Raw genomic sequence first — 12,862 nt, 5'->3', positions numbered from 1 at the left:
ATTGAATTCCCTCCTGAGGGCACTTTCAAAGGGATCATTAGCAGCAGCCTCAGCGGAGATCCCAACAGCTGCCTGAGCCAGCGTGAGGCTGCTTTCCCCTATAAACCCTGGAAGGCTCCAGAGCAGGAGGCATGGAGGTCCCTTGTAATATACACAGGTGTGTGCATCAAGAAAGAAATCAAGAGCCAGCCCAGTGCAGCAGTAGAAGGTAGATGTCTTTGCAGAGCAAATGAGGGCTTGTCCATATGGGGCACTTGTGCACAACAGCGGGGTGTTAATTCTAAAGTGTCCCAATGTGTCGTGCACAAAGGACTGTTCAGTGGGCGCCAGCAAGAGTCTACACGAGCCCGTTCACGAGCCACACGTTGGTGCCCTTTAGAAATCCCATTGCTCTTGAGTGCACTACCCCACCCTGTAGACAAGCTCTGAGAGCAGGAGACACAGAGGGGAGCAGCATCGAAGTGGAAACCAGATCCTGATCCCCACACCCACTTGGCGTCGACAGAGAGCTCGCCACTTCTTGCTGAGGATTAAAGGTACATCTGAACTTCCTGGGGTTTGTCCACACGGGGAGTTAGTGCGTGGCAAGCTGGGGTGGAAATCTACTGTGCTGTAGGTTGCTGTGCAGTAAGGGACCCCCCGGACCCCGCTGTCAAGCACCAAAAGTCCCCTAGTGGCCTTTGCCCGAGCGCTGTTTGAAATGGAGGTAGGTCAATGTGCACTAGGGAATGTTTCGTGCACTGGAGCAGGGTCCACACAGCATGTCAGTACGTGGCAGGCTACTGCGCTGTAGATTCACCCCCCAGCTTGCCACGATCTGACTCTCCATTTAGACAAGCCCTTAGTCAGATCCTGGGGATCTCACGTAGGGAGGAAACGGTGCCGTAGTGGGAAGGAGCACAGCTGGGGTGCTCTCTCAGGCGCACACCGCAGCTGTGCATATCCTGCTCCCTCTCACTTCCTACTCTGCCCTTGATATGCCTCAGCCCTGCCCCTAACAGGGCTGCGACACTGCAGAGCGTGGGTGGGAGCATTGAGTTCCAGCTGTTCTGTTGCACCAGGGGTGCTGCACGAAATCCAGGCCCAGACACTCTCACTCTTCAGCTGGGCTGCAGAGTGCAGCGGGGGTAGTGTGTGTCTCAGGGCGCCGAGGAGGGAAGGAAAGGGAGAGGGGTCTGTGTGTGGCTGTTCGGGGCGTTCCCTTTGTGCACGAGGCAGGGCGCTGGGCAGAGGCAGTTTCCCAGCTGCGCTGCTGGTCAGTGTCGTACTCTCAGTGTCTCAGGCACTCGCATGAGGAGCTCGTGCTCACGCCCCGCTCTGCTGGCTCTGGCATGCAGGCTCCTGAGCTGCACCTGCTGTCTCAGAGCTGGGGGAGGAGAGTGTCTCTTCTTTTCCCATTTACTGCACGAGGCTGGGAACGGAGCAGAGGGTGAGAAGAGAAGCAGATGCATGTATGGGCAGAGTTTAATGGGACTGGGAATTTCAAGGGAGTCAGGTGACCAAATCCCCTTGATTTTCAACTGTGCCTAATTTCTTTAGGTCCCTTTGAATATCCCAGCCTCAGAAAAGGCTCAGAGAGTTTAATTTAAAGAGGAGATGAACAAGGTGGGACATGCGGGACGTTAAGGACTAATGAATGGGACAGAGAAACTCCATCAGGTGCACCTCCAAATCAAGAGTCACCCAATCAACTCAACAGGCAACACCTTCAACACTCAGACACGAAACCATTTTCTTTTTTACACAATGTGTATTTGTCTCCAGGAACTCACTCTCATAAGAGATCATTTTGTAATTCAGGAAACTGAATAATGTGGTGAGCTATAGATTTAGATAGGGGGCTAACCTGGGATGTTGGACACCTGGGGTCAATTCTCTGCTCTCCTGCAGGCTCCCTGGGGGGCCTTTGGGGGAATTGCTTAAGGCCAGATTTTTAAAGGTGTTGAGGCACCAAACAATGTAGATGGGCACCAGGTGGAATGCTGAAAAGCATCTAAGCAGGTTAGGCATCTAACTCCCTTCGGCTTCAATGGGAGGTTTTCCTAGTGATCTACATTGTGACCACGTCTGGGAACAGCCTAATCATTGCGCTAGTTGTGGCTGATCAGCACCTTCACACCCCCATGTACTTCTTCCTGGGGAACTTGTCCTGCCTGGAGACCTGCTACACCTCCACCATCCTGCCTAGGATGCTGGCCAGTCTCCTGACTGGGGACAGAACCATCTCAGTCAGTGGCTGCATCATACAACTGTATTTCTTTGGTTCTCTGGCGGCTACAGAATGCTATCTCCTAGCAGCAATGTCTTATGAACGATATTTAGCGATATGCAAACCCTGCATTATACGGCCCTGATGAACAGCAGGTTGTGCCTCCAGCTAGCAGTGGGGTCTTGGATAAGCGGATTCCTAACTTGTGTAATAATGATGTGGTCTATGTCACAATTAATATTCTGTGGCCCCAATGAAATTGACCATTTCTTTTGTGATTTTTCTCCAATGCTAAAACTCTCCTGCCGTGACACCAGCACGATCACACTGATTAGTTTCATACTCACCTCCCTAGACTCGCCTTGCCCATTTCTATTAACTGTGACATCCTATGCTTGTATCATTGCTACTATCCTGAGAATCCCTTCCACCACCGGGAGGCAAAAGGCCTTTTCCACCTGCTCCTCTCACCTCATTGTGGTTACAGTTTTCTATGGGACCCTAATGACTGTGTATCTGCTACCAAAAACCAACAAACAGATAGCCCTGAACAAAGTGTTCTCTGTCTTCTACACAGTCCTGATTCCCCTCGTCAACCCCCTCATCTACAGCCTGCGAAACAAAGAGATGAAGGAGGCCCTGAGAAAAGTCATCAGTTAATATATGTTGCTCAAATGAATTCAGATGGAGTCACTGATCTGTGAAGGAATCTATCTGGCTCAATGAGCAAGAAAAATTTACATCTAGTAGGGCCTGTCATAAATATAAAGGGAAGGGTAAACACCTTTAAAATCCCTCCTGGCCAGAGGAAAAATCCTTTCACCTGTAAAGGGTTAAGAAGCTAGGATAACCTCGCTGGCACCTGACCAAAATGACCAATGAGGAGACAAGATACTTTAAAAAGCTGGAGGGAGGGAGAGACAAAGAGTCTGTCTGTGTGATGCTTTTGCCAGGGACAGAACAGGAATGGAGTCTTAGAATTTAGTAAGTAATCTAGCTAGATATGCATTAGATTATGATTTCTTTAAATGGCTGAGAAATTAAGCTGTGCTGAATAGAATGGATATTCCTGTCTGTGTGTCTTTTTGTAACTTTAGGTTTTGTCTAGAGGGATTCTCTATGTTTTGAATCTAATTACCTGTAAGGTATTTACCAGAGGTGATTTTACAGAGGTGATTCTTTTTTACTGCTTCTTCTATTAAAATTCTTTTTTTCAAGAACTGATTGCTTTTTTCATTGTTCTTAAGATCCAAGGGTTTGGGTCTGTGGTCACCTATGCAAATTGGTGAGGATTTTTACCAAACCTTCCGCAGGAAGTGGGGTGCAAGGGTTTGGAGGATTTGGGGGGGGGAAGATGTTTCCAAACAACGCTTTCCTAATAAAATACACCCGGATAAACGTTTGGTGGTGGCAGTAGAAGTCCAAGGGCAAAGGGTAAAATAGTCTGTACCTTGGGGAAGTTTTAACCTAAGCTGGTAAAAGTAAGCTTAGGAGGTTTTCATGCAGGTCCCCACACCTGTACCCTAGAGTTCAGAGTGGGGAAGGAACCTTGACAGGGCCCTAGCTCATGCTAATGGGAACTGCTTTGGGGAATGTGAGGACATACTACGTTTTGGGATGATGACATTCCCGTTCATGGCTAAAGCTGATACTTGCTACTGCCTTAATTGGAAACCTTACTGTCTTGCGCTCTACACTCCACATGGTGACATTTGAGATTTCAGATACCTGTTTCATCTATTTCTCTGCTCTCTCTGAGTTGGGAAAATGCCACGTTTTACTTGGCACTGGCCTCAGATCCCTGTGGGTGGAATTAGCTGGTTCAAATATTTTCTCTCTCCTTGATGTCCTGGATTCCCAAAAGCTCCATAAGTTTATATCTGGGAAGATTGTACTGGACTTCCCATTCTTGTACTATATGCCATCTTGCCATGGGTAGAAGGGGCGTAAGGATGTGCCTATACTGCAGTGTAAGCCTAGGGTCTGCGGGACTTGAACCCGTTGGCTCGGTGGGTGTAAACCTGGGCTTGAGCGTCCACACTGCATATTAAGCTAAGGTTCAGAATTTCTGGACCCGGGCCTCACGCCAGTGCTCAGGCATCTGTGCTTCACTACGCAAACCTAAGTCAAACCAGCCTGTGCCAGGTTTCCTAGCATTCTCCCCAGCGGTAGCCGTTCTAGCCCTTTGTAATGCCATGTGGGAAAACTTGACTGTCCATCCCGTGGCACTTTATCGGAAGCTGTTGCATCCTGCCAAGGCATCCGGCCGAGTTGTCTTTTGAGTCTATACATGCCCGACGGCTGGAGCCAGCAACAGGGAGGAGTCAGCGTTTGAAGCACTTGTCTTGCTTGTGCTTTCACTCCTGTTTCAGGTAACGGGCAGAGAGTCCATGAAGTGCTGGTGGACGTTTCGGGGGCATTTTCTGACCTGCTGAAGAAGGCACCTGTCGGAGGAGGAGGGGGGGTGAAACAGACCTGTCAGACTCAAACTGGCTGATGGTGCTCACGGCTCTCGGGAGAGCTGCTGATGCCCCCTGTGTAGACCGGCACTTCTGGAGCAGGGCCACGAGCACAGACCAGTGGGACCCCATAGTCGTGAGGATCTGGGATGACTAGAATTTGCTCATGAAGAAAGCTAGATTTCTGGAGCCTTGTGAGCAGCTTGCCCAGACCCTTCAGCGCCATGACATATATGCGAAGGGAGCCATTCCTGTTCAAAAGTGAGTTTCTACACCCCAGAGTCCTACAGGTCCATTGCTAACCAGTTTGGGGTTGGAAAGTTGACTGGACGGTAAAGTGGTGGTCGAGGTTTCTGAGGCGATCAGGTGTGTGGTTTATCCAAAGGTGGGGGCATAAACTGCAGGCTTGGAGAGAATAGGGTTTCCCCACTGCACTGGGGCCACTGATGGGACTCATGAGCCCATTGCTTGCCCTCCTCAAGGAGCAGGAGTACCTACACTGCAAAGGGTACTACTCCATGGGCATGCAGGCCCCTGGGGACCACAGAGGCCAATTTATGGACGTCAACGTGGGCTGCACGGGAAAAGTTCATGATGCCAGGGTTTTCCGCCAGCCAGGCGTCTACCTTCATGGACAGGCCGAAACACTATTCCAAATGACAATGTCATAAATGGAGTCACTGTTCCCACGGTTATTCTAGGGGATCCCATGTACCCCCTTTTGCCTGGGCTTATGAAACAGGATCCTGATCACAGAGGCCCTGGTAAAGAAGGTTTAATTACATTTTCAGTAGGTGTAGAATGGCGGTTGAATGTGAGTTTGTCAGACTGAAATCCTCGAGCCTGAGTCTGAGTTTGGGCTTACTTTGCAGTGTAGACATTCCCTAAGACCCAGTGCATCAGATCCTAAACAGATTAATGGCTAACAAAGTAAAATAAATGATGTGAATGATTTTTGTTGACACAACCTCTTTGCTACAGCAGCAGCAACAAACAACAAAACCAATGTCAAGTAAAAAAAACAGCAGTTAGGCGTGGAGGAAATGCTAGTCATGACATATTTGACAAGTGCCAGCATCTTTCATCCTGAAGCACATGGGGTAAAATTTCCAAAAGTGCCTAGCTGACTTAGAAGCATAAATCACATTGACTTTCAATGAGACACAGATTCCCCAGTCCTTAGGGCCTTCTGAAAGGGGAACGCAGGCTCTGAGGTCACTTGGGCGCTTTTGAAAATTCTACCCATTGAGTAGTACTTGAATTCTTAGGACTCCGATTCAAATTAATACACAGGAACTAATTGAAGGCATGACAGTAGTTGAACCATTGAGGGTACGTCTACACGGCAGCTGAAGGTGAGCCTCCCAGCCTAGGCAGGCAGACTCGTCCTAGCAGGGCTTGTGCTAGCGTGCTAAAAATAGCTGGGTGAACATTGTAGGGTGGGGCCAAGCCTGGGTGACTAGCCTGAGCCTCCGCTGAGGTGGGGGATGTTCTAATGAGCTGGACGAAACCTCGTTATGGTTGAGTTAAAAAACGTATTCTAACTGATGTGTGAACACACCCTTCTAGTCACATACCTGTCAGGATGAGTTAAGCAGAAGCCCCCTCCCCCACCTAAGATAAAGAGGTGTGTGAACCTGCCCAGGAATTTGGACTGAGTGGGCAGAAGGGCTTTGCTGAGAGAGAGAGAGAGCAAGAGGGGAAAAAGCCAAGCAGTAGCCCAGGGCGAGCCTGGAAAAAGTGAGTGTTTGGATCTAATGAGGTGGCTAACGAGACTTGGGGCAGTAAGCAAAGAAGCTGCTCCTTTTGTTCTTGGTTCCTCATGCATTCAGAGAAGTTGGACTTTGTACATTCCTTGTCAATAAATGAGATCAAAGAAAATACCAGACTCCATCAATTTCTACTTCCAATGGGGACATCCCCATGGCTCCAAACTTTGCCTTGCCACTCTGGTCAAAAAGGGGTAATGATACACAGTCTTTACCCGACATGGGGATACACATTGTGTGTGGGGCGGTTTCAACGCTAATGTCCTCAGCCTCTACTCAGGGTTGTCTTGTTTTTGCAGCAGAAGAGCTGAGAGTCTCTGTCTGGGCCCTAGAGAAAAACAACCTGCTGCTTAGAGTAATAGGAATTATCATCATTACATATGATAACTCTGGCTATTCTTGTTAGCCATACAAATGTCCAGTCCCGCTTTCATGACTACAGTCTAATCACATATCGTGGGAAAAGGTATTTATTGGTTCAGAATTTGCCATCTTTTAATTTTATTGTATGTCCCTGTGACGTTTCTCGTGGGTGCCTGGGGTTGTGCGGCACCCACTGCCACCTGCCCTTAGTGTGGGAAAGCCAAGTCTGTGCCTGCCGGGGGTCAGCTCCCCAAATCCACTGGTCATGAGTGACACAAGCACTCCCTTCTAGGCCTATGCAGGCCCCGCTGTTACTGTACAGGTTAGCGACAGGCTCACTCCAACACCCGAGCCAGGTCCACCTCAGATCATGGCTCTCCTTGACACACAGCACTAAGATATGGTTCCAGTCAAAAGAAGTCTAACGTTATTTACCGAACCACAGAAAGTCAAGTAGCAGCAAGTAAAAGTATTGGGAACAAATGGTTACATATAAAACAAAATCATACCCTGCGTTCTGGAACCCAGACTTGATTAACAGGAGACTCTCATGTCTTGCAGAATATTGCTGACCCCAAAATGCTTGCAGAGCATTACAGCTAGCCTTGGCCATGACCCAGGTTTCCTGAAGCAAATACACTGTCAGTTGCCTCCCAAGTGAAGGATTTAGTGTTTTTCTTTGCCTAGTAGAGATACATAACTCCTTAAATATTATCCGTACATACATTTTGCAGTGATTATGATGACCAGTGGACAGCTGGCTCTTTGTAATCTCACATGTCACCCTTTGGTATTATGCAGATATCCAACCCAATGGATCGCTGTAAAAACCTATGCCCTCTGCCACTTGGCACCAAAGGGGTTCCTGGGTCACAGTCCCCTTGCTCCTGCGTTATGAGACAGGGAGAACAGAAGGGCCTAATCTACCGCCTCTAAACCATTAATTATTTTATACACTTAAGTCTCCTCTGACCCATTGCTCCTCTGACCCAGATGTTAGTGATTTGAGATTCACCACTTCTTGTGCTACATCCCCCCTCTTCTGAAGCTGGCCTGCGCCGACATCTACCAGAACAAGGTGGAGATATTTGTGGTGGTCGTGTTGGTGGTCATGGCCCCTGGCCTGCTGATCCTTGTGTCTTATGCCCACATCATCCTCAAGATGTCTTCTGCTGAGGGAAGGGGCAAAGCTTTCTCCACTGCTCCTCACACCTCATGGTGGTGACTGTATTCTATGGATCCATGAGTGTTATCAATTTCTGACCCAAGTCAAGTTATGGAGGGGGCAGAGACAGGCCGTTCGGCCTGGTGTACATTGTCCTCACGCCCATGCTGAACCCCGTTATCTACAGCCTGAGGAACAAAGGGGTGCAGGCGGCCTTGGGGAGAATGTTGGGGAGAAAAAAAGTGTGCTACCATCCAGTATCCTTGCTGATGGTACCTTGCGCTGTAGAGCGCTGAGTTCTTTTCACAACTCCCACAATTTGGGCAAGTCATTTTGGGTGAATACAGTTTCTAGGTGCTACTGTAATAAAACTGACACAACCTCTTGACCCTGACTGTGCCTGCCGGGGGTCAACGCCCCATCTCCACCGACCAAGGGCAACACATGCACTCCCCCTAGGCCTATGCAGGCCCCACTGTCACTCTGCAGGTTAGTGATAGACACTCTCCAACCCCCGAGCATCTCCCTGGAGCATCCAGCCCCTTGTCCACTGGACACTTGCGGTAGGCACAGATTGGCTGCTCCCAAAGGATCAGTACAGCCCAGGTTATCAGCTCCACCTCAGAGCACCACTCCGCTTAACACACAGCACTTAGATACGTTTATAGTTTAAACAAGTAGATGTTAATTGAACAAAGCACAGAGATCCAAAGAGCAGAAAGTAGAAGTAATGGAAACAAAGGGTTATATACATAACATACATTCTAGAGCCTAGACTTAATTCCCAAGATACTCTTGTGTCTTGTAGAGTGTTTCTCACCCTGAATCCTTGCAGCGCTTTACAGTCAGGCTGGCTGGGACCCTGCTTTCATTAAACAAATGCGCAATCACTTTTTCTCCCAGGGGAAAGACTCAGTGAGTTTCTTTGCACTCCCTGATACACCAGCCCAACCCTTTGATCCTATTCACAAACAGGACACCCCCTCCACTCTTTGTTTCACCCTGCAGATTTACTTTGTAGATTTTGCACTCTCTCAATTTGCATCTGGCTCAGTATGCAAATAGGCCTACACTGAGAAGCGTACAATACACATTGCCTGCCTGTCCAGACAGGGAGATAAGGGTCTGCTCAGGGAACCCAGAACCATAAGCCACTGTGTCACCCCTCCGCTTTAGCAAGAGTGAGCTTTGCTGGAGGTTAGACTGTGTGTTGCTCCCTCCCACACCCATCTGACTGCTTCATAGTAAACGCCTCAAGATTCTGCCAATCTTAACCTTGCCTTGCAGGTAGCCATCACTGACCTCCAGTTCCTGAGTTCCCCAAAGACATATCCCTGCAGTGTCTAGTCCCTGTCACTGCACACTCAGAAATTATTGAGTTCACTGATTCCAAAGAGGCAGCGCACACATCAGACTGTTAGTTTAGCTGAAGACTCACACTTCACTTCACGATCACAGCACTGAATTGGTTTATTGTAAAACTAACGATAAGTTTATTAACAAAGAACAGAAATGTAAATGATACTAAGCAAGAGAAAAAGATACAGGTCTGGTTACAAACAGAACAAACCAAACCATGCTTTCTAGTGACTAAAACTTAAATCTTAGTAAGTTACAAACTTTGCCTTAGCAGTTTTCTCACTCACATCAAGTTACCAGCATCTTTAGCCCTCCAGGGCAGGGATCCAACTTCCACAGAATCAGAGGGTGCTGTTATCTTTGTCCCCAAATTGAGGGATAACTAGAATGGCTTTTTGCTCCTGCTTGTATTTTCCAAAGTAATTGTCTGTCTCACGAGTTAGAAAGATTTCCTTGAGGTGCAGATTCGGACCCCCAGTATGCTCACTACATTGTTTCCTCCATCACTCATTAGCTTGATTGCTTTGTTTACCTTATATGGAAATGTCCTTTAACCAAATTTAAAATCATCCAGCGTTACTCAGCAGGTCTGACTGGACTCGATACAAGTGCATGTCCACTTGGGGACCCGTGACCTGCGGTGATAACAGTGACCCAAAACAGCCTTCTTAAAACAGTGTTGTTTAATCTTAACAGTAGGAACACAGCACAGCAAGAGACAAGGCAGGCTATGCTTCCTCGAAGAACCCCCCAGCCTCTGGAGGTCAGGAGGCAATTGCACCCTCTAAACCATCTCAACAAACCAGGCTCTCCTCTATTCAGGAGGGATGCAGTCCTGGGAAAGCTGGGCTAGCAGGCCCACCATGGGTGGGCAGAGGTAGCATGTCACCATTAATTGTCCTTGGTGTTTACAGAGGAGCTCTTCTCTGAGCTATTGTCCATCTTCCTAGGTCGTTTCCTGAACACCCGGCTGTTGAATTAACCCAATAGGTGCATACAAAAACATCTGTACAATATTCAGACAAGCATCATACAGTATTCACAGACTTCTACAGTGTAGCCCATGGAGCTCGCTTTAGCATTTATTTTATTCAGCAGTAATGCAAGGAACCTACAGGCCTGTATCCTTAAGACTGGGGTTGTTAATTATTTTTTGTCAAAGTTCAAATTTCTTAGTCAAGGTATAGTCAAGGTCCAGACTTCAGAGAAACATTTTTCACACCACAGTAACAATAATAACAACAACAAGTAATTTAAAAGATTTTGAAGTCCATTCAAAAACATCTGGCAGTCCGGATTTGGCCCGCAGTCCACCTATTGACTACCCCTGACATAACATATTATAAAAGTTGTATCCCAGCCTGTGTGCAGGGGGAGAGAGAGATGTAGCCCTTGGGAGGTGCCAGGATGATGGCCACTGGTGCTAATGAGAAAGGTGATGTTGATGAGGAAGATAATGGCTAACATTTCTGGTTGTTCTGCAAGGGATGGTGGGAGTATATGGATGTTCAGATGTACAGTATGTATTATTTCAGTCTACCTTGCTGGGTTAGAGTGTTTGTGACTTTGCTGAATGTATTAATAAACGATTACAAAGACAGAAGGGTTCCTAAAGTGTGAGTGTTGCAACCGTGGACATCGGCGTTCCCAACTGAACAGTAACTTTAATAACACTGGGCCTGATACTGGGACAAGAACCTTCAATACCTCAGAGTGATAACTGGGAATTCTTAAGTAATCAATATAATTAATATACGATTCATAGATCAGGCTACAACAGGCAACTCCAAATCCATCACAAGACTATTAAAATAATATTTTTCCCCCCACTTTTCAAATAAATATTTTTCTGGCCATCACCCTTCTCAGGGCTTCCTTTACCTCCTTGTTCCTCAGGCTGTAGATCAAAGAGTTCAGCATTGGAGACACCACTGAGTAGAACAGGGAAAGCAGTTTGTCGCTGCCGAGTGAGTAGCTGGATTTGGGCTTCAGATATTCACGATGCCAGACCCGAAAAACAAGGTCACCACGATGAGGTGGGAGGAGCAGGTGGAGAAAGTTTTGCTCCTGCCCGCGACTGACGGAATAGTGAGGATAGCGTGGAGGATACGGATGTAGGATACAAGGATGAGCAGGAAGGGGACCATGATGAAGGTGGCAGAGATGGTGTAAACAGCTATTTCATTCCTGTAGGTATCCGTGCAGGCCAACTTCAGCAGCGGGGGCAGGTTGCAGAAGAAGTGGTTGATGCTAATAGGCCCACAGTAGGGCAGAGGGAATATGAAAGTTGTCTGCCCGACTCCCACCAGCACCCTGATGAGCCAGGACACACTTGAGAGCTGGAGACACACACCTCTGATCATCATGGTCGTGTAGCGCAGTGGGTGACATATGGCCGTGTAACAGTCATATGCCATGGCAGCCAGCAGGCAACACTCAGTGATCCCCAGGAAGGAGAAGAAATACATCTGTGTGGCACAGCCCAGGAAGGAAATACTCTTGTCCTCGGAGAATAAGTTCACCAGCATCTTGGGGGTAGTGGACGAAGTATAACCCATTTCCAGAAAGGACAAATTCCAAAGGAAGAAATACATGGGGGACTGAAGGGCAGGGTCCACCACCATGATCGTGATGAGGAGGATGTTGCCCACCATGGTGATGAGGTACAACAGCAGCACCAGAAAAAAAAAGTAAAACTTGGAGCTCCAGGATGTTGGAAAAAGCCACAAAGAAGAACTGTATCACAACTGTGTGGTTCCTGCTAGCCATGTCCTACAGTTGTTTTCTATCTGTGGAGATAATAAAATCACAGAGGCATAGGACTGGAAGGGACCTCCAGAGGTCATCTAGTCCAGTCCCCTGCACTCATGGCAGGACTGAATATTATCTAGACCATCCCTGACAGGTGTTTGTCTAACCTGCTCTTAAAAATCTCCAATGATGGAGATTCCATAACTCCCTAGGCAATTTATTCCATGCTTAACCACCCTGACAGTTAGGAAGTTTTTCCTAATGTCCAGCCTAAACCACCCTTGCTGCAATTTAAGCTCATTGCTTCTTGTCCTATCCTCAGAGGTTAAGGAGAACAGTTTTCCTCCCTCCTCCTTGTAACAAACTTTTATGTCCCCTCTCAGTCTTCTCTTCTCCAGACTGAACAAACCCAATTTTTTTTAATCTTCCCTCATAGGTCATGTTTTCTAGACCGTTGATCATTTTTCTTGTTCTTCTCTGGACTTTCTCCAATTTGTCCACATCTCTCCTGAAATGTGGCGCCCAGAACTGAACAGAATACTCCAGTTGAGGTCTAATCAGCTGGGAGTAGAGTGGAAGAATTACTTCTCATGTCTTGCTTACAACACTTCTGCTAAGACATCCTAGAATGAGGTTTGTTTTTTTTGGAACAGTGTTACACTGTTGACTCATATCTAGTTTGTGATCCACTATGAGCCCCCAGATCCCTTTCCGTAGTGCTCCTTCCTAGGCAGTCATTTCCCATTTTGTATGTGTGCAACTGATTGTTCCTTCCTAAGTGGAGTAC

At 47.6% G+C, this 12,862-nt stretch overlaps 1 protein-coding gene and 1 pseudogene across 1 annotated transcript; one reads left to right on the top strand and one right to left on the bottom strand.

The window, feature by feature from the left end:
* Positions 1–700: 700 nt before the first annotated feature.
* On the top strand, positions 701–2,869 carry LOC144274963 (olfactory receptor 6N1-like). Its single transcript, XM_077834052.1, is given in 3 exon segments — positions 701–706; positions 2,037–2,334; positions 2,337–2,869. Coding segments are annotated over 3 exon segments (837 nt in total).
* Positions 2,870–11,157: 8,288 nt separating this feature from the next.
* LOC144274961 (olfactory receptor 10C1-like) lies at positions 11,158–12,093 on the bottom strand (annotated as a pseudogene).
* Positions 12,094–12,862: the final 769 nt, after the last annotated feature.

Source organism: Eretmochelys imbricata, chromosome 14 (assembly GCF_965152235.1).
Source record: "Eretmochelys imbricata isolate rEreImb1 chromosome 14, rEreImb1.hap1, whole genome shotgun sequence".
NCBI lineage: Eukaryota > Metazoa > Chordata > Testudines > Cheloniidae > Eretmochelys > Eretmochelys imbricata.
This window is presented reverse-complemented; position numbering and strand designations above follow the sequence as displayed.